This window comes from Protopterus annectens, chromosome 4.part0 (genome assembly GCF_019279795.1).
Source record: "Protopterus annectens isolate FY-2018-M chromosome 4.part0, PAN1.0, whole genome shotgun sequence".
Classification (NCBI taxonomy): domain Eukaryota; kingdom Metazoa; phylum Chordata; order Ceratodontiformes; family Protopteridae; genus Protopterus; species Protopterus annectens.
In genome coordinates, this window is record NC_056733.1 from 60373478 (window position 1) to 60396321 (window position 22844).

Here is a 22844-nt window from a genome sequence, read left to right on the forward strand (position 1 = left end):
CTTTATGGAACATGGCCTTAACTTATCAAATACATCTACAAGCTCAATTCCTGCCAGGAAAGCAAAACACTCTGGCAGACGAACTAAGCAAAAATCTTTTGGACCCACAAAAATGGAAACTGGATCCACAAATCTTCAGCATGTTGACACGCAAATGGGGGAGCCCAGAAATAGATCTTTTTGCCTCACCCCAGAACTATCAGTTGGAGAAATTCTGCACAAGAATTCATCACAAAAAAGCTTTTAAAGTGGACACTCTATCCTTCAGCTGGAAAAACCTATCAGTCTATGCCTTTTCCCCCTCTGCCTCTGCTCTCCAAGGTCTTGCTAAAAGTCAGACAGGAAAAAACAAAAATTATTCTGATTGCTCCAGATTGGCCTCGCCAACACTGGTACCCGCTCCTACGCAATGGTGTCACATCTTCCTCCGTGGTACCTGCCTCAGACGCCTTATCTACTGTCTCAGCAGAACTATCAAATTCTGCACACTCAGCTCCAAACTCTGAATCTTGCAGCAAGGCTAATCAACTAATTTCACCGGTTACATCTCTCAGCAAACCTGTGATGGATGTCATTTTGGAGACTAGAAGGCCTAGTACTAGAAAATCTTATGCTGATAAATGAAAAAGATTCTGTGCCTAGAACCAAGCACAAGGAATAAGCACAGCAATGCCCAATATTCCTCAGATTCTGCAATATTTAACTGAGATGCTTCACAAGGGCCTATCTTTCTCTTCCGTAAAAATCCATGCCTCTGCCATTTCAGCTCATTACAACACAGAGCCTCCCCTCTTTTCTCATCCCCTGCTAAAGCAGTACCTCGGAGGGGCCAAAAATTTAAGACCTCCCAGGAGAGCACCAACTCCTGCATGGGACCTCAATTTTCTGTTGGAAAAGCTCACCCTACCTCCTTTTGAGCCAGCTGCTACTGCAGACATAAAATTTCTCTCTTGGAAGACAGCTTGTCTTTTAGCAGTCACTTCAGCTAGAAGGATTTCAGAACTACAGGCTCTCACGGCAGTGGAGCCTTTTAATATCTTTTACCCAGACAGGGTGACACTCAGGACCAATCCATCCTTTATGCCTAAAGTGGTATCTAGTGTGGCTCTTAATCAGTCCATTCATCTGCCAACTTTTTTCCCAAATCCACAGAACAAGGGTGAGCGGATTCTGCATAGATTCATAGGTTCATAGATTAGTACTAGGCTAAGTGCCCTTGTGGGCCATTTTAAGCCTAGCCAATTGCACCATGTGAGAATCAAACTCTGCACTTTGTGTCTGTAATGTAAACACCTTAACCATTGTGCCAACCTCCCACCCCTGGATGTACACAGACAACTAAGTTTCTACTTAAGCAGGGCAAAATCTCTAAGAAAATCTGAGTAATTACTGGTGGCATTTGCTGCAGAGGGAAAGGCTATTTCAAAGCAGACTATTTCAAAATGGATAAGCCATTGTATTTGATTCTGCTACATGCACCATGGTAAACCTGTCCCCAAGTGGATCAGATCCCATTCCACCAGGGCTGCATCTACTTCTGCTGCCTTTCTCAGAGGGGTTCTTACCAGAAACATTCTAGAAGCTGCTACCTGGAGTTCAGTTCATACATTCACCAATAATTACCATTTGCCTCTCTTCTCTAAATCCAGAGCCAGCTTTGCCACTGCTGTCCTGCAGGGCCTTATAGCTGCTCCTAGTGCTGTATAATTCCATCCTCCCAACCATAGCTTTGGGATTCTACCCAAATGTAATGACTGCAACAGTGAAACACGAAGAACATAGTACAGTTGTGTACACTTACCATAAATGTAGATGTTCAAGTATATTCACTGTTGCAGTCCTGGTTACCCATCCGCCAGCCCCCTGTTTTTTCTCTTACTATACCTCTTCTTTCTTTTACTATGCTCAAAAGCCTTTTTGGTGTATTTGCTTTTTATTTGGAGGTATATTTGTTGTGTTTTAAATTACATGCATATATATTTATATATCAACATTTTATATATATATATTTATATATATATATATATATATATATATATATTTATATATATATATATTGTTCCCCATTTGGGGGGGCATCTGACATCTGGGGCAAGAAAAACTGATGAAAATGGCATCGGCTGCATGTTTTGTACCCCTGACAACCTGACGTCATGGAAGAAGGGACAGCAACCGACGCAGGACCCAAGACTTTGTTAATCAAGCCGACTGAGGGCAACCTGCCAGCAGATTACCCAAATGTAATGACTGCAACAGTGAATACACTCAAACATCTACATTTATGGTAAGTGTACACAACTGTACTTTATGCTGAACATCAGGTCACTAACCACTCTTCACCAGCTAACGGGATAAATAAATATTTTCTAAGAAACAGTTCAAGTATGAATTCCATCTCTGTCTCACATTCACTGAAGTTTTTATTAACTACTGAACTTACGTACTATTTTGTTGTGACTTGTAATTGTAAGGGGAGTATACATTATTCCTCATGTGGTTCAAAATTGGCTGTCCCATACGTCGTTGATCCATGCATTTTCACTATTCTGTTGCTGTAACTAACTAAAAAAAAAAAAAAAGCGATTGCATACGACCACTGAGCACTGTTTTGAGGGATTTTGTCCTTTCTCTAATGGTATTCACTTGATGTGTATAAATGTAGGGAGGCTTGCTTTGCGCTGTTTTGTTACTTTGTATGTAGTAGGGAGCTTTTGAACAAGTTGGTGTGATGTGCATGATGAAAAGTCAGTATTTCAGAATAAAAACTTCAAAATTACTGTATGCCTTGGACAGAAAACTCCCTATCAGTATCATGAAGGTGGGGGCTGTGCTAATAGGTCTTCAGTCAGTGGAAATGCACTTGAGACTTAGAGCATTTATGGGTCTGCATTTATGGTGTTCTGTTGAGGTTGGGCTGTAGGCCTTTGCCTCCCTTTTCTCTATTTATTTCACACATTATACCCATTCAATTCACTTCCTTCCCGTTATTCCATTCCTTTTACATTGTACATTAGTTACAGTGAGTACATAGTGAAGGTTGATTCAAAGGCATTGTGCAGAAGATTTCTTCATAGAAACAGTGGTAGGCAAGTGCAACAACCTTTCTAAAGAAATTTGGTTGAAAGAATTGGTCAGTGCAAGTGTACTTGAAAAATTATTGAACTGGCCATAAAATTCTCTGACCAGGAGAGAGAGAAAGTGGCAGTGTATTTTAAATGAATGTGAAGTGAACTTTATTGTTTAGGTAGGCAGACTGTGTAGGCCTTTTGTAGTTGTAGACTGATATTATTACATCTGTATAGATAACATATACAGGTCTGAGTTATGATTTGTGTAATTGGAGCACTTTTCATCAACTCCCAGCAGATTGACCTCATTCCATTAAAGAGCTGAAGTGGGAGGAAACCCCCATGCTTTCCATGGAGGGAGTTTTGATCTTCACTCACTACAAGTAGTAAAAATTACTCTGAGGTTACATAGCTTGTGGGTAAGTTGAAACTTTATTGTATCATCCCACTTCAGTGAAACAGGCTTAATTATTTGGGACCTGATGATAAAAGCTTTGCAGACATAGCCAAAAGCCATGAGCCTGTTAACCCTTCCCATATGCAGCTGTACATTGACATACATCAAAAAGAGGTAATTATTCCCCTCTACTCGTCACTCATTAGACCCATTATAGAATACAGTGCCCCTTTTGGTATGTACCTCACAAGACATCTACAACAACTGGAAAGGCCGCAGAAATGCCTCACAAAGAGGATTACAGGCCTCAAACAGATGCCCTATGCAGACCGTCTCAAAAAACTCCAGCTTTACTTCGCTGCATATCGCCTACTCAGAGGCGATCTCTGCTTAACATACAAAGCTATGTCAGACCCAGAGCTGTTGGACATGCTCCACTTAAAGACATCCCAATCCCTCCAAGCTACACGCTCTAGGGACCTAACTCTTGTCACCACAATAAACAGAACATGCTGGAGGGATAGATTCCTGTCCCAGAGACTTCTCATACTCTGGAACAAACTACCTATCTGTATCAAACAAAGCTCCTCATTAGCACTCTGCAAGAAAAATCTTGATGATTGGATGGGAGATAGGAAATTCACCCCGGGGATCACTTCTGTGGCTCTGCTTGACAGGGGCACAGGGAAAATTATTTTCTTGGGTGGCGAAACCCAGGGTACCTTTTTGGCTAGGCTTATATAGGCCCTAGAGCCAGTAGCCTAGTACCTACGTATGAATCACAGTGTGTCCTCACTATTCCCCCATGCCTAAGGTACTTCTGTTCCTGTTTTATCTTACTGAAGTAGCATTTTACATTGTCTGTTCCTGTTTTATCTTACTGGATTAGTATTTCACATTGTCTCAGTTTAAATGTACCTAAATCACCTCTCCTACTTGTTTTTACCTTATCCCATGCATGCAGTGATCTTAGCTTTATTTTCACTTTATGCTGTATGTGCTGTATACTAAATCATTCTTTGTTAGACCATGAACTTTTAGTTGCAGCATTGCTAATTTGCTTCTTGATTTCTTGTATATGCTACCTCAAATAATCTCAGCTCTTCCCCTCTACCACATGTCACTTCACTTTTTAAGAAGGTTTTTGTCTGTTGGTCCACTTGCCTAGCTTCTTACCTGCAACCCCATGTTACCATGCCAGTGTCAAATTTCAGATTAAAATATTTCTGCTACTGTATGCACTTTTCCGCAACTCATTTTGTATACCATTGTGTGAATGTTGCAAAGAATTGTTAGGTATGCTTGCAGCAAAGCCAAAAAGGTAGTTTAGGAAGAGCTGGCAAATGTATTGGTAATGTATTTTTTTTTTTTTTTTTTTTTTTTTTTTTTTTTTAATATTTGTTGACTGGGAAAGTCCGACTAGGACAGAGCCTATTTTCAGCGGAGGCCTGGGTAGAAACGCTGCAGACGCATGTTTTAGAATGTGGGAGGAAATCCACATGAATGCAGGGAGAACATGCAAACTCTGCACAGAAGGCACCCCCAGCCGAGAATCAAACCAAGGAACCTCTTGTTGTGAGGCGACAGTGTTAACCACTGCGCCACCCTAGATTGTATGAGCTATGACAGCCCTGTTTGGTAAAATTATAGACAATGTAACACTTCATTATCAAAAAAGTACACTAGTGACTATATGGGTTGCACAAACTATAGAGGTTTCCACCAAATCCTTGGCTACCTCTAATGGGTGCTCAAACACTACTACAGCTACTTATGTGTGTAGTCTTCCATCAAATGTAGAAGATGGTTGTGAATCTTCATTGTGTAAATATCCTAGTTGCTGAAAAGAGTGGCATGAGGGCAGAGCAGATTTACAGAGAGTATGTATGTCCACATGGTATATGATTGGACAAAATCTGTAAGAAACTGCTACGTAGCATAGGCAAGTCATGTAGTTGTTTTATGTCATCAGATAAAGTACTTATATTTCCCAGTTACAGCCTCCACAGTTCATTTTATCTTTCAGTGTGTCTTAGCAGATCAGAATTAATGTAATGATTTGTTATAGTTCATCTCTGTAGCCCTGTAATTAAAGCAGTGTACTTACTAAGTCTTCTATTTGATTTTCTTTTCTTTTTGTAGTCGTGTGATGACTTATCGAGAACACAATGCCTGGGTGGTGAAGGCGTATTTGCAGAAAGGCCAAGATGGCAATATTGTGAGCGTTAGGTAAGGAGGTGATAAACAGAAATACAGCCTGTTAAAAATGCAGAATAAATTTTGCCTCGAGTTATAACTGAGTACGTCACTGGCACAAGAAAACCTAGTTCGCTTTGCTGATTTGAATTGGTAATGAAGTCTTGATCTGAAATGAGATTGCTGCAGTCTGACACCTAACCTAGCAGTGCAGTAATTTAATAAGCTGGTTTCGAAGGACTGATTTTAAAAAAAAAAAAAAGGGGGGGGGAAGCAGATTATTAGGATACCAAGATTGGAGTAGGTCAAAGAGCTAGCATATGTAACGCTTCAGGGAATTTGTACTCTGGTTGTTTGACAAATGGATTAAGTTGCTCAGCTGTTTAAAATCTGTGTACAACCTGAGACAGCAAATTTGAGCACTGGGCAAACAGCATACAGCTGTTGCATTGATGTATTGTGTGAATTGGTCAGCAAAAGTACAGATAACTGCAAAAGACATTTCAAGTCTTTGAGTTAGTGATGGTCTTGCCTGATATATTTTCTAAATAGCATCAAACAAAAGGTGACAGGTAAGTCATCCGAATATTTTAGCTGTTTGTGCCTGATTTTTTTTTTTCATCTTGAATACTGCATTTCTGACTCCATTGCGCTAACCTGGTGAGCTATATGTGCTCAGTGGTGCACACTATAGATCTGTTGCCAGGACAGCTTTTATAGACAGGTTACACTTCATAAAAGACCACCATTAAAAGGTGAGATGATGGGTTGTGGAGTGCTAGTGCTTGCTACTAGGAGTAATGAATGGTAATGTTAGCTGCAGCAGTAGGCCAGGTAGCTGCCACCATTTTCTGTATTTATCATAGCTATTATTTCAAGGCTTACAGTCTTTAATACAGAGTAGAAATGAACCAGAATGATGTGTATGTCAGGTAGAATAGGAAATGTCTGCCCTGACTACAGTCTGTGGTTTTATTTCACAAGCCATATACAAGCAAGAAAGCATTTTCTAACTTCAGCTTTTGTTCCTCCATTCCGAGGTTTGGCTGACCCCCATGAACAGTGTCCCACAGCATCAGAGGACCCATCAGGTTGTCTTTATTAATGATAGTACCAAGTATGTGTCGGGTGCTAGGATCCGCCACATAACGCAAGCACTCAGGTCACTCCAAAGCAAATACAAATATGACTCAGTCATTGTACATGCTGGTGTGAATGACCTGAGACATACCTCCCTGGACTACATGAAAAGAGACATAGAGGAGCTTTCTGATCATGTAGCCCAGGCTGGTATGACCCTGACCTTGAGCAGCATCTTACCCTCACCTAGAATGATGCCACAGTACAAAGACAAAATGATCGATTTTAACAATTGGCTAAAATTGTGGTGTCGTTGAAAGGGGATCCAGTGTCTGTCAGCCTGGGATGACATGCTCGACAAGCCATGTTGCTTCGCTAGGGACGGCTTGCACCTGTCACCACTGGGCTATCGGATATTGGCAAAGGCTCTTGCCACCCCCGTAGTGCCTTTTTTAGGCAAGGCTCAAAAGTCAAACCCACCCCCATAGACAGCACAAGGAACAAGAAACTAAGGGTAATGCTGCTTAATGCCGGAAGTCTTAACCTCAAGATGCATGCACTCGAAGCTCTCCTCAGTATGGAGAACATTGATATCTGTGCAGTGACAGAAACCTGGTTCAAGGCTCCAGAGAGCACCCCAGCACTACCAGACTATACCTCATTTCATGCTTTTCGGCCCCAAAACCCGGACCGAACCACAAAAGGAGGGGAAGTTTCCATATTTATCAAGGATATCCACACCTCCAGGTTAGTGGCATTGCACGAAGTATCGGAGACCATCCATGTGCAACTAACAGTGGGCAAGACTGCTTTTCAGTTTATAGCATCCTACAGACCACCCTCTCAAAGTCAGGAATCCCACTCGGCTTTCCTGAAAACATTGGAGAACATGAAGATCTCTCCGAACACCATTATATTGGGTGACTTCAACTACCCAAACATTGACTGGGAGCACTACTCAAGCCCCAGCACCTTAGCCCAAAGGTTCCTGGAAATTATAAACTCAAATGCTATGGAACAACTAGTCACCACTCCCACAAGAGGTGACAACATACTAGACCTGATCATTACCAACATGGGGACTCTATGCTCCACACCAGAAGTGTATCCCTCATTGGTAAGATTAGACCATAAATTAATTTCACTGGATGTCCACATCCCGACCCCACCCCCAGCCCAGAAAACCACAGTGAAAAACTTCTCAAAAGCGAACTTCTCACTTCTCAAAACCGAAGTGGAATCCTTCAAGGCCCCAGAGCCAGTGGAAACTACGGCCCAAACTGCAGAATCCTATATAAACGCATTCTATGGACATCTCCAGGAATGCATGGATCATGCTATCTCAAACAAAACCAAGACCCAGTCATCCAAAGGCAGGCGTCCAGTCTGGTGGACCCCTGCCATAAATAAACTGTACAACAGAAGGAGGAAGCTACTACATGATAGAGCAAAATCCCTAATAGGGAAGGCATCTCTGATCAGTACTAGCAAAAAATTACGATCCCTCATAAAATCCTCCAAGGCCAGCTTCAAGAGAAAAATTGCACAGGACACCAAAGACAATCATAAGGCTTTTTTCAGTTATGTTAGGAACCTGGGATGCAACTCCCAGACTTGTTCTGAGTTGATTCTAAACGACAAAAATACACTGAACCCACAGACATCGCCAATATCCTGGCAGACAGGTTCAGTGCAAACTTCTCCACCCCCTCCCCCCCAAAAGGGCAAGTATCTATCCCGGCAGAGGGCTGCCTCCCAAACATCTCTGATGCTCAGGTGAAGGCTGCCCTCTCCAAAGCAAAAAACACTGCTTCCATGGGACCAGATGGCGTCCCAGGTTGCGTCCTACATGAACATCAAGAGGAACTAATCCCTCAAATAAAACAGCTATACAATCTCAGCCTTACTACAGGATATGTGCCCACAGAATGGCGTACAGCAACAGTGGTCCCACTCCACAAAGGTGGAGCCTCTACGGACCCTGGAAACTATCGCCCCATAAGCCTGACTAGCTTAGTCTGCAAGGCTATGTAGAGGATCATCATGGAGCTCATAAACAAAGACATTGGGGACCTACAGACACTAGATTCTACCCAGTTCGGCTTTGTCAAGGGCAGATCCTGCCTTTTGAACCTGGTTGACTTCTTCGAAACAGTCACCAAAGCCATAGATGAATGGAAGGTAGTCCACACAGCCTATCTGGACCATGCAAAGGCATTTGACACAATACCCCACTCGGGCATCATAGATAAGCTATCCAGCTTAAATATAAACCCCTGTGTCACAAGATGGGTCGCAAACTGGCTCAAAGACAGAACCCACAGAGTGAGAGTTGCTGGAGCCATGTCAGACTCAAAACCGGTCACAAGTGGCATCCCACAGGGTTCTGTCCTGGGACCACCCTTGTTCGGTATATACTTTTCCGAGGTACAGGCAAACTTGGAAGGACTATGGCTCACCAAGTTTGCAGACAACTGCAAACTGGGCGCCATAATCGACTCTCCAGCTGACACAAACATCCTTCAAAAAGGTCTCAGAGACAGATAACTGGTGCCAGTGCCATGGTTTAAAGCTAAATGGCAAAAAATGTATAGTCATACCCTTTGGCAAAAACAATGTGCCCACAAATTACCACATAGGCGGAAACCCATTAAGTACAGAGAAAGTTATTAGGGACCTGGGGACCCAAGTTGATAGCAATCTCTCCTTTGAAAACCACATTGCCAAAGTGATTAGAAAGACCTTCTACATAGCCCACCTCATCATGAAGGGTTTCACATCTAGATCAAGAGAGGTAATCGTGCCCCTTTATTCATCCCTCATCAGGCCCATCATAGAATACAATGCCCCTTTTGGGGGATGTACCTTACCTGACACCTGCAGCAGTTAGAGAGACCCCAAAAGTATCTCACCAAGAGGATCAAGGGTCTCAAACAGATGCCATATGCTGCTCGGTTAAAAAAACTCCAGCTCTACTCAGTTGCATACTGCCTACTTCGAGGCGATCTATGCCTGACATACAAAGCTATGTCAAATCCAGAATTAATGGACATGCTCCACCTCAGTAAATCTAAATCCCTTAGAGCCACATGCTCGAGGGACTTGAACCTCAGAACAGAAATAAATAGAACTTGCTGGAGGGACAGGTTCATAACCCAGAGGCTCCCTTCGCTCTGGAATAGAATTCCAGTTCATGTGAGGCAGAGCACCTCACTGAATCTATTCAAGAAAAATCTCAATAGGTGGATGGGGGATCGTAGGTTTGTCCAAGGGATTACTCCCGTGTCACTATTAGACAGAGGCACAGTAAACTAAACCTTAAAAAGGGCACAGTATACTCAAATCAGGGGGTGGCGTAAGCCATACAGAATCGGGCTAGGCTTATAATTGCCCAAGGCAGATAGCCTAGTATGAACCTATGAACCCTTTCAACATTTTGTGGTGGCTAGTTGATGCTTGAAAGCAAATGTCTTAAGACGGCTGATATCAGCTGTGTCACTGACTTCATAAGCAAACTGAGGGTTAGTAGAACATATCATGTTTGGTTGAGTGGGTTTAGGCCCTCTGGAGCCATGATGGTTATTGTGTAACGTGTCATGTGTCTGGACATCTAAGAGATAGTGAAAGGTTTTACTTGAATAACTAGAAATATTTGTACTTCAACATTAAGGAATGGCTGTAGCAAACAGGAGTTGGATAGGGCATCTGTAAAACAGTGGTTACTTTTATGTTAGCATGCGGAGTAATCACAGTAAAATACAGGAAGGAGGACCTCTGAACCACCATTGTAATGGTCTTGGATAACTTGCATTTTGCAGACCTGGAATCACTACAGGGTAATATGTCATAGAACCCTTTCTGCTGGATGTATTCATTGTATGCCTTTCCAGAGTTTTGGCAGTGATGTAGTCAGAGCATATTCCAGGACATGTAACTGCAGCATGGCACACGCCCACAGTTGTATGGGTGCAGTTTTCTCCAAGGCACAGTTCATACTGGCCTGTTTGGTATGTTTGTGAATAAGAAAGTTCCTCGTTCCCTGTCCTCTTTAGGTTTGGACTGCTACAGCTTGCAATGCAGTGTTTTGTGAATTCTGTAATACATTTCAGTCTTTTAAGACATATAATCAACTTGCATTGTCAGAATGTAGTCATATTTGTCACACTTAATTACTTTACCTTTTTCCAGTATGGGTATCAAACTCTTCCAAACGTAAAAACTGGCAAAAACACAAAGAAGGAAGCAGCGAGGACACAAAAAACACTGTTTATTCCGGATGTAGTAAGCGCTTTCGTCGGTGATAATCCACCAACTTCTTTAGACAATTTTAAAATCACAACATACTGCATCTTAAATAATACTGAATCACATAATTGATTAATTAATTAAGTATTGTTCTACAACAAGTCGAATACAACATTAGGGGTGGACCTTGGGAGCTAAAACTTGAGGAGTGCGAACTAAAATGGCAAGTTCGTACGTCAGCACACATACCCCCAGGCCTTAATGGTTGTATATCTATCAAATGCCTTCTTAAGCTTAAGGCTTTTGGTAGATAGGCATCCTCGATAGGGTATTGTAGTTTTTCTCCCTGTGCTCCATACGAAGTGCTATTTGTATACAAATTACTTATACATATAATTAATTCTCTTTTGCATATCTTTGTTTATATTTTCTAACACCAAAAATTGATTTAGCCTTTGGTGTTTTGCTAGTATGAATTCAGTGTTGTTTTTTTATGGGTACTGTTGGATTTAAATGTTTGTTTTTATACACATGATAACTTTGGCCATATGCTTTGGTATACAAGATGTAGGTTGATATATATTGTATTTTAATTTTTAATTTTTTCTGGGTTGGCTGTGTAGTTTAGAAAGCAGTACTAAGTAAGGTTTAATACCACTAGTTTTATTACTATTCTAGTTTTTAAAGTAAGTTGTACTCATGACGGTACACCTTTAATTATAAACAATGTACTTAATTAATCAGTTATTGATTCAGTATTATTTAAGATGCAGTATGTTGTGATTTTAAAATTGTCTGAGGATGTTGGTGGATTATCACCGACGAAAGCGCTTACTACATTCGGAATAATGGAATTCCATCAATTCACTCTTACATCCTGGTACAAAATCCAATCCCTGTCCTGACAATAATAAGACTGACACTGAAATAGCAACTCTCTTTAACTCGTTTTTTACTGGCTCAATAGCTGAACTGACTAAATCCTTCTCCTCTTCCACCCCTACCCCTAACCCAAAGCATCCTTCTACACCCATCCCTCACTCCAACTCTCATAACCCACCTCCCACTTTCATTCTACATCCCGTGTCTACCACCAGTATCAAACAACTTCTTCGCAAACTCAAACCATGCTCCAATGCCCCTGACAACATTCCATCACTCTTTCTCAAGCTCGTAGCAAATGGCATCGCCATACCTATCAGCATTCTCATCAATAGATCCATCCAAGAATCTTATGTTCCCAAACTTTGGAGAGCTGCCCACATTCTGCCCCTCCATAAAGGAGGCAAAAATAACACCATCTCTAACTTCCGCCCAATAGCAATTCTTTCCCCAATCTCGAAAATTCTTGAAAAATGCATACACCAGCAACTCATGCCCTACCTTCTCGATAACCATCTCCTCACTCCCACACAACATGGGTTTCGGCCTGGCCACAGTACCATAACCGCTCTTCATTCCTTCCTAGAAATTGTCAACCAAGCCCGTGACTCTGGAAAAATTGTCTCCACTGTTCTTCTTGACCTTTCTAAGGCCTTCGACACTATATCCCACACTCTCCTTCTCAACCACCTCTCTAACCTCAATCTCTCCCACTACTCTCTTTCTTGGTTCAGTAGTTATCTCTCTGATAGATCCCAAGCTGTGAAATGGAATACTGGTACCTCAAAATTCCTACCTACCCCTACTGGAGTTCCTCAGGGTTCTATTCTCGGGCCTTTGCTCTTTAACATCTTTATCAATGATCTCCACTCTTCTATTCCTCTTGCTCAAATAGTACAATACGCAGATGACTCCACTGTTATCTGCTCTAAGCTAACCTTCGAGCTCCAAGCCAAAACCCAATTGGCCTTCACAACCATAGAAAATTGGATGCTTCAAAATCATCTTTCCCTCAATGCCAATAAATCCCACATCATTCTCTTCTCCCCCTCAAAAGCTCTGACTCCTGATAAGTCATCCTTCATAATTTCCAGCCTCTCCCAGTCCTCAATAGAAGTTGTTAGTAGTGCTAAATTACTCGGAGTAACCATTGATGAACACTTGAAATTTAATAATCATATTCAACTAAACATAAAGAAAACTCATCAGAAGCTCGGTATGCTTTATAGAAATGCAAACTTTCTTACTCCATCTTCAAGACAAACTCTCGCCACTACCTTCCTTCTCCCTTCTCTACTGTATGGTGTTCCTCTTCTATCCAATCTCTCCACTTCTATCTCCACAAAACTTGAAAGTTGCTACTACAAAATTTCCAAATTCGCTACTAACTCCACTCATTCTACACACCACTGCATCTGCCTCCGTAGTCTTCAATGGCTAGAACTCCCTAATCAACTCAATTTCCTCCAACTTACTACTGCACACAAACTAATCTTTAAACCCACTGCTTGCCCAGCATTATCTAATACCTTCACCATATACAATCCTCCAAGGCCCCTAAGATCTAGCCACCAAAATCTTATTTCAGTTTACAAACCCAAACGACCCCCTGGCCAACTCCTACTTTCCTATACTACAGCAAAAAAATGGAACTCACTTCCTTCCCTTCTAAGAGCCACTACAAACTATGAACACTTTAAATCTCTTCTCCATTCTCACCTCTTCCAAAATTGGAAATGTAATTGTATACTTCCTACCTAGATCTCAATTTATCCTAGTTCCATCCCACCCCCCTGGTTCTCCTTCTTCTGACTCTCTCCTAGCTCCCTCTCTTCTTCATTATCTCCTCCTTCCTCCCTGAATAAACCCTTTATTTTCCTTCAAGTGCTATGCTTACTCTCACCTTAAATCTTTTGACTTTTTCTCAAGGTGGTCTCCTGGACTCAACCACAATTTGAACATTAGTTATCTGTTCTTTTCTATCCTCTTCTGACACCTCTCCTTTAATTTCTTTGCTTCTTATTCGTTTCTCCCATGCATCCCTGCTCTTGCATTCAAACTCTATCTATAATTTCCTTTCCTTTCCTACTTTACTAACATTCACAGTTGCACTAATATATCTTTTTCTTATGTATAGTGCCCAATGCACCTCATTCTTGTTTGGAAATTGTTAAAGTTTTATGCTATTAGAACAGAGTGTGTTTTTGTGTGTATTAGTTTAGATCTGTTCTGCTGTGTTTTTGTGTGTAATGTATTATCATGGAGCTTTTCTCCCCGGGCCTCCACTGAAAACGGGCTTTCGGGCCCAGTGGACTTCCCCGGTTATCAAACTGGAAATAAATAAATAAATAAACAGTGTTTTTTGTGTCCTCGCTGCTTCCTTCTTTGTGTTTTTGTCAGTATGGGTATCAGACAGGTTTGTGGTTCTGTTTGTCATCCAACCTTCCTGTTTTTTTAAGTTTGGGCATCCTTCAGTATATACTGCTCTTGACTAGTCTGTCGCCTACTATGACCCCTTACTGTTTTTTTCATTTTAACCCAAAACAGCAGTGTATTGATTAAATCTTTTATGGGTTAAGTGAGTTGCTAGGATGTGGAGCGCTAACATTTGATACTAGGAATAATAAGGGGAATGTTAGGTTTTTAACTCCTATTTTCTATTAGTAGTCGGAGAGAGTGAGTGCGTGTATGTGCACACGTGCACTGAGTGCATCATGCATACACACTTCTGCATATGTACTCTGTGATTGTACTCCTGCACTGCTTCTGGTACATGACAGCACTGCAGCGTAGGATCACCCCCAGGATCAGAAAGTTTTACTCTGTCTGACCTCATTTGACTGGTCATCTGACTTCCAGGTCATTTATCCAAACCCAGGTAAATAAACTGCTTAAGAGAAAAAAAAATGTAAACACAAAGATGTTGCAGGGTAAAATGGAACTCAGAACAGCAACACAACCACCACCAAACTCCTCCAGCAAACCAAGACAGCAGCAAGATGGTAAAAGGCAACCAAAAAAAAAAAAAAACATTCATAGTAAGAAACTGTTTGCTGAATGTAAAAATACACAAAGGAAGCAGAACCAGATCCACTAATAATAAAATCTTTTAATCGATCTCTTTAAAATGTTCTTGTTTATATGTCTTAAAAGTTGCATCCAATTCAATACTGCTTTAAGCTGCAAGATTTATGATTCCAGAAATTGAATTTTACTTTCATTGCCAGAAATCAGCAGTGTAATTAATTCAGTACCCATACGATTAAATAATTCAAGAAGTTCATGATACAATGGGGAGTAAAGTTTACGTGCCTGTTAATCAAATTCTGTTTGAATAACTTAGTTTGAGAAAGAAGAGTACCTTCATCTGGGGGCTCACAAATTGTAAAATCAGGATTTGCAAGCATTGTTTTCAAGTCAAAAGTATTACCTTTTTTATTCGGTGTTGCATGAATAGAAAGTTCCTGTGTAGATCAGCCTGGTTGTCCGTTCACTGCCGAATCAAAGATATATTTTCGTCACCACCACAGGCTCCAGGAGAATATTTTGAGAGCTGCTGGATCAAGAAAGTTAGATCCCCAGGCAAAGGATCCATAATAAACCAAAGGTAGTAGTAAACTATGTAAAAACCAAATCCACCAAACTGAAGAACTGCTGCCAGAAAGCTGCGCCTCATGGAATGCTGAGCCAGTAGCTGCAGCCTTAATTCCTGAAAGACTGGTAACCACACAGATGTTGCAGGGGCCTTAAAGTTAACTCCCCATTATGTCATGAGCTTATTGAATTATTTAACCATACGGGCATTGAATTAATGAAACTGCTGATTTCTGACAATGAAAGTAAAATGCAATTCCTGGAATCAGAAATCTTGCAGCTGTTTAACAGCAGTATTGAAAAGGATGCAGCTTTCAAGACAGCTAAACACAAATATTTTAAAGAGATTGATTAAAAGGTTTTATTATTAGTGGATCTGGTTCTGGTTTCTTTGTGTATCTTTACATTCAGCAAACAGTTTCTTACCATGAATGTTTTTTTGGATGCTTTTTACCATCTTACAGCTGTCTTGGTTCTCTGAAGGAATTTGGTGGTAGTTGTGTTGCAGTTCTGAGGGGGAAAAAAACTTTGCCAAACAGTTAAACTTGCTATACTTGAATTAGCTATCCAGGAGAACTGTTTGTGTGTGTGTGTGTGTGTGTGTGTGTGTGTGTGTGTCAGTTATGTTTGTGGACTGATTTCTCTGCCTTGTGTGCGAGCTGAGTGCTGAAATAGACTGCAGCTCTCCTTGACCATAATTTGAGTAAAACAGATATCATAGAATGATAAAACAGAACACATTAATGAATTGTGTCATATTAGTATTATTAGTGTGTGTTTGAAGCCTAATTGTATAGAGATGACTTAAGTATAGTGGTCTTTCTGTAAACAGTCTAATTTAACACAGAATGCATGTAGGATGTACAACCAGCAATGCTTTCAAGCTTTTCCTTTTTGAAAATTATTCCTTTCCCCAGTCACCATGCAAGGACATGGGCATTGATGTGACCCATCAGTACACTTTGATGGGTTGTTCTCTTGTTCAGGTGGACTGTTTCTGTAATTTGCACCTGTCCGCTCAAAGTTTGTCCCCCTTTGAATATGAAAACAATTTTCTTAAGTCATATGATCCTTCAGTACTTTAATGCATTTTCTTAGCTTCAAGATCATTATGCTTAAACCACTAGGAGTATAATTTCATCAATACAGGAAAATGCTGAAGCAGGAGAAGTCGAAGGACTTTGTTGTATAAACATAGGCTATAATTTCTTGGGCTGTGCCTTCTGCCAGGAGTTCAAATTAATTATAGTAAGAAGGCAGAAGACATTCTACCAGTATGGGGAGTGTGGAAGTGGACGGATGAAGAGACTTTACATGCAAAGTGTATTTAATAGTGGAAAGAAGAGGGAAAAGATGATATGATTATTCAGGAAACCTGTGAAGGAACAGAACAGAGAAAAAATAACCCAAGTTATGAGGCGGTGTGAATATCCAACCACACAACACAAGCTTCAGTTTGAACATATTAAAGTGTAGGGGCATGTTGTCATGTGGAAGTCTCTTTGTACAGAAACCTTTTCTACAGAAGCACCAACAGTAAAAGACATTTAAGTTGAAACACTTCTGTATGGTGCACTGCTCTTTTAGCTGTGGTGAAAGCAAACTTTGCTGTTAGCACTGCTAATTTCCTCATGGGTGTGTGACAATGCAGTTGGTATATTTAAGTGTACCGGGGGGGCATAGCCCCTGCAAAAAACACCAGCTCACTTAGTTTTGGTCATCACTTTTTCTGGTGATTTTTTTTTTTTTTTTTTAATGCATGCAGCACATTGGTTTGTCGTCCATATTGACTGACTTTATATCTTCTCATTTTTCAAAGATGTGATGGGTTGGGTTTCACTTTCCTGACGTTCATTCATTCTCTACCTATCCGCTTAATCCATTTCAGGGTCATCAGGAAGCTGGGACAAGTTTTGGCACTGACTGGGCACAAGACCGCGGAAGTAATCCTGAATGTGGCAATGACCCATGACGATGCACACGTGCTCACTGACAGTTACGCAATGCACAAACCTTTGGGCAATTTGAAGGAATATTAGTTTCAGTTGTGGCACGTTTTTTGGGATGTGATAGAAAACCAGTGCAGACACCGACAGTGTATGCAGACATGGGGAGGGCCCTCAGACTCGACATAGAGGGTATACCAGTTGAGAACTGAGCTTGAGAACTATGTGTTGTGAGGCAGGAATGCTAACTACTGCACTGCTGTGCCATCCTTCACAGAAAAGTGGTTGGAAGCTGGAATGAGTTGTCAGAATGTGTAGTGAAGAGCAAATCAGCCAGTTTAAGAGGTCATGGGATGTGTAGAATAAAGATAGTAGCGGGGGGGGGCAACAGTACAGTTGTGGGTGGTAGTTGCAGCAGTAGACAAAGTAGTTGCCAGCATTTCCTGTATTTATCATATCTGTCTTGAAATACACTTCTTATTAAAGTAGAAAAATGGGTGCCATAGTCCTCTCATTTTCTGCAACACTGACAGCACTCGAGTTTCAGATCACTTAGACCTTTGGGCCAGGCTTGTTGGCCATTTGGGCGACGCAGTGGTGCAGCGGTTAATGCTGTCGCCTCACAGCAAGAGGTTCTCTGGTTCGATTCTCGGCTGGGGTGCCTTCTGTGTGGAGTTTGCATGTTCTCCCTGCGTTCGCGTGGGTTTCCTCCGGGTACTCCGGTTTCCTCCCACATTCTAAAGACATGCTTCTGGAGCGTTTCTCCCCGGGCCTCCGCTGAAAACAGGATCTGTGGAACCTAGTCGGACTTTCCCGGTCAACAAATGTTAAATAAATAAAAATAAAATAAAAAAAAAATTTCTTAACAGAGGTAAAGACCCTAGTAGGATTTTAGCAGATGGTGAGAACAAGTGCAGACTCTTGTCTTTGTTGGTTACAGTAGCAGAGACTGAGGGGGCCACTTCTAGGACTTGTATAACTGTCCATTGGCCGAGCCTGTTCCCCTTGGATGAGCTGTTTGCAAAGTGGTTTGTGATTGGAAAAGGCAGTTCAGTCAAACTAAATGACCAGCTAGTATGTTGACATATGTTTAACTTTCTCTTTCATGTTTACCAAATGGAGTTGCATGGAGCTTGACCATAAGTAATGGGATCTGGTGAAGACTTCTGAATTGCACTCCTAAACATAAAAGAATGGGCAAAAGGTTTTATCAAAATGCCATTCGTCAGTCTTAACTGAGATGACCAATAGTTATAGTTCCCTTTATATTCACTGTATTTAGGACTGTTTCTTTATAGTGGTGTAACTGATGCAGGAAGCATTTCTGCTTTAACAGGTACTAATGTATTTAGCTGTGCCATTAAAAGGAGATGGCTAAGCTAACAAACGCAGCTGACATTTATTTGATGCATAAATTGTCCCTTCCAAAGAAAGTCAGAAATGAAATGCAGCCTTCACAAGGCAAATAAATGCTCTTACTTGAACTTAAAGGACAGTAGCTGAAACCCTTACCAGCACAACAGGCCAGAAAGGGGCAGTGTCAGAAAATGAAGTCTGACCTGCCTGCCTCTTAGCCATCAGTCCAGTGGTGTGCTTGGCTGCTTCTGTCACTGGAACAAGTTCTTCCTCTATGCAAACCACCCAAGAGCCACACCTATATGTGAGAATTCTAAAGAAGCACAATGCAGAGCTAATTCAGACCACCTGCTGACCATCACTTTAGAAGACATGGTTTGAGAAATGGATTGTAGCACAGTTTGGGAGCAGGATATGCTGTGTCAAAAATAAGGGAAGTGGCTAGTGGAGTTCATAGGTTGATACTAGGCTATCTGCCCTAGGGCATTTATAAGCCTAGCCAGAGTGTGTTTGGCTTTCGCCACCCTTTTAGATTAGTTGACTGTGCCTCTGTATAGTAGGTCACAGAAGATAGCCCTTTTAAGGTTAGTTTACTGTGCCTCTGTCTAGCAGGGACACAGAAGAGATCCCAGGGGTAAACCTACGATCTCCCATCCACTCATCAAGATTTCTGTTGAAGAGGGTCAGTGAGTGGGTCTACCTAACATGGATTGGGATTTTGTTCCAGAGTGAGGGGAGCCTCTGGGATATGAATCTGTCCCTCCAGCATGTCCTATTTATTTCTATGCTGAGGTTTAAGTCCCTGGAGCGTGTAGCTCTAAGGGATTTGGATTTCCTGAGTTGGAGCATGTCCATTAATTCTGGGTTGGACATGGCTTTATACGTCAGGCACAGATCGCCTGAGTAGTCGGTAAGCAACTGAGTAGAGCTGGAGTTTCTTTAGCCTAACTGCATAGGACATCTGTTTGAGTGCCATGATCCTCTTGGTGAGGTAATTTTTGGGGTCTTTCCAGTTGCTACAGGTGTCGGGTAAGGTACATCCCAAATGGGGCATTTTTTTCAATTATGGGCCTGATGAGTGATGAGTAGAGGGGCACAATGACCTCTCTTAATCTAGATGTGAACCCTTTTGTGATAAGGTGGGCTATACAGAAGGTCTTTCTAACCACTTTGGCAACGTGATTGTCAAAGGAGAGATTACTATCTACTTGGGTCCCCAAATCCCTAATTACTTCTTCCATACTTAATGGATAGCCACCTATGTGGTAATTTGTGGGCACTTTGTTTTTCCCAAAAGGGATGACTATGCACTTTTTGGCTTTTAGCTTTAGGCCATGGCTCTGGCACCAGTTATCTATCTTTGTGAGACCCTTTTGGAGGATGCTTGTGTCAGTCGGAGATTCAATTATGGCACCCAGTTTGCAGTCATCTGCGAACTTGGTCAGCCATAGTCCTCCCGTGTTAGCCTGTACCTCAGAGAAATATATACCGAACAAGAGAGGTCCCAGGACTGAGCCTTGTGGGACACCACTTGTAACTGGTGTAGAGTCTGACATGGCACCTGCAATTCTGACCATGTGGGTTCTATCCCTGAGCCAGTTTGCAACCCATCTTGTGACATAGGGGTTGATATTTAAGCTGGTGAGCCTATTTATGATGCCCAAGTGGGGTATTGTGTCAAAGGCTTTTGCGAGGTCCAGGTAGGCTGTGTGGACTACCTTCCCTTCATCTATGGCCTTGGTGACTGTTTCAAAGAAGTCGACCAGGTTCAAGAGGCAAGATCTGCCCTTAACAAAGCCGAATTGGGTAGGATCCAATGTCTGGAGGTTTCCACTGTCTTTGTTTATGAGTTCCATGATGATACGCTCCATAGCTTTGCAGACCAGGCTAGTCAGACTTATAGGGCGATAGTTTCCGGGGTCCGTTGTGGCACCACCTTTGTGGAGCAGGACCACTGTTGCTGTACACCATTCCTTGGGTACATATCCTGTAGTAAGGCTGAGATTGAAAAGTGACTTTATGTGAGGTTTCAGTTCTTCTTGGAGCTCGTGTAAGACGCAGCCCGGGACACCGTCCGGTCCCATTGATGCTGTGTTTTTTGCTTTGGAGAGGGCAGTGCTCACCTATGCATCTGTGATGTCAGGGAGGCTACACTCTGTCTGGATAGACATTTGCTGTTTTGGGGGGAAGGGGGGAGAAGTTTGCACTGAACCTGTCTGCCAGGATGTTGGCAATGTCTGTGGGTTCAGTGTATTTTTTGTCATTTTGCACTAACTCGGAGCATATCTGGGAGTTGTCACCCAGGTTCCTGACATAACTAAATAAGGCCTTGTGATCATCTTTAGCGTCTTGTGCAATTTTTCTTTCGAATCTGGCCTTAGATGATTTTATGAGGGATCGTAGTTTCTTGCTAGTACTGATCAGAGATGCCTTCCTTTTTGGGATTTTGCTCTATCTGTAGTAATTTCCTCCTTCTGTTGTATAGCTTATTCATGGCTGGGGTCCACCAGACAGGTCTCCGGCCTTTGGAGGAGTGAGTCTTGGTTTTATTTGGGAAAGCACGATCCATGCATTCCTGTAGGTGTCCATAGAATGCGTTTGTAAAGGATTCTGCATACCATTTGGTTCTCTCTGAGTCTGTTAGTTTTCAGTGTATTCATTTCAGACATTTCTAATGAAACAGGATAAGCCTCTTTATGTCTGACACAAGGATATGTTCTGCAGTGGATGATAGGGGAAAGAGTCTGATGAACTAGGAAATATGCCATTTCAGTTATAATTTGCCCTCTGACTGCCAATTTTTGCATTTACTGATTTTCCTTTTAATAGACTTTTGTTTTGTTTTGTTTTTTTACATTTTTTACATCCTAGCAGGAGGTTTGAGTTGAAAATTGGGATCCGATTGTCTTCATTACTGTTAACAAGTGACAGCATATGGCATGGGAGTGTACAGCCTACCTACCATTAATTGCTAGCGCAAATGTTGCCTTTGTATACCTAGCACCTGATGAATTTGTTCCATTTTACCTTCTGCTGAAGTCTGCCTTTCAAAGATGTACTTTTAAAGTAAGTTCTTGAGGTACACTGTTTTAATGCATCATCGTTGACTTTGACGTATGCATCAATGCTCTTCACTCTTAATATTGAAGGAGACTGTGGATATATTGCCAGTACTGTCAACTGGTCCCAGTTTAATATCGCTGTTTGATAAATGTGTATGGTATGTAAAGATCTGTGGCTTTGTTCCTCATTCTGTTCTCTCTGCAGTGTTAATGGAGATGTCTGCTTCTTTGACCCTCGGATGCCAGAATCTGTCAAGACACTTCAGCTTGTGAAAGGACTGACGGCGCTTGATATTCATCCTCGGGCTAGCCTTTTTGCTTGGTGAGTAATGACCGCTCTCTTCTGAATTGTTTTTTTTTTTTTTTTTTAAGTCCAGGAGTCTGTAAGGAATGGACAGAACTGAGCAATATTATCTCCATCACTTTGAACTGAAGTCTTTAATTCTAGCTGTGCAAACCTGGATAGGCTTTATCGTCTGCATTCTTTATCAGCTGTGAATGCTACTGTCCCCTACTAGCTATTCGTGGGCCATTTGGAGTGCTAGTTATGATCCAAGAAACTGTCCCTGGCAAAAGAGGGATGTGTGTCATTCTAGTATTTGTCCTTTAGTAGATAATAGTAGCAGACTCTTCTAAGAAGTGTCCTACCTAAATGCATGCTTTCTTACAAGATACAGATGTAGTTAAGTGTTATAAATGAGAAGATTTACCACTGACTGCCTCTTTGTGGTGTTAGTCACTGTCATCTGGACTGAAATCAAAAAGAAACTGCTAGTTTACAACAGCTTTGAAGATGATGGTGCTGTGCACCTTCAGTCACTGTGCTTTAAAGTCATTGTCCTGCTACTTGTTTGTGTCTGTCCAAGTAGTGATATAAAAGGCTGACATAATGAATCACCTGGAACTTTTAGTTATGCAACCTACAGATGTACATAGGACAGCATGCTCTGTGCACTGTGGGTACATTTGAAAAGTTATATTATACTAATTAGTGGAGCAGAGTAGGCGTGTACTATGT

General features: G+C 41.6%; 1 protein-coding gene across 1 annotated transcript in view; it reads left to right on the forward strand.

Moving 5' to 3' along the window:
• The window catches only part of RPTOR (regulatory associated protein of MTOR complex 1), a 5042670-nt gene that overhangs the window by 4956626 nt on the left and 63200 nt on the right, over positions 1-22844 (forward strand). The window contains exons 31-32 of the mRNA XM_044068087.1: positions 5608-5694; positions 22032-22148. Coding sequence (XP_043924022.1) covers positions 5608-5694; positions 22032-22148 — 204 coding nt within the window. The remainder of the gene's footprint in view (positions 1-5607; positions 5695-22031; positions 22149-22844) is intronic.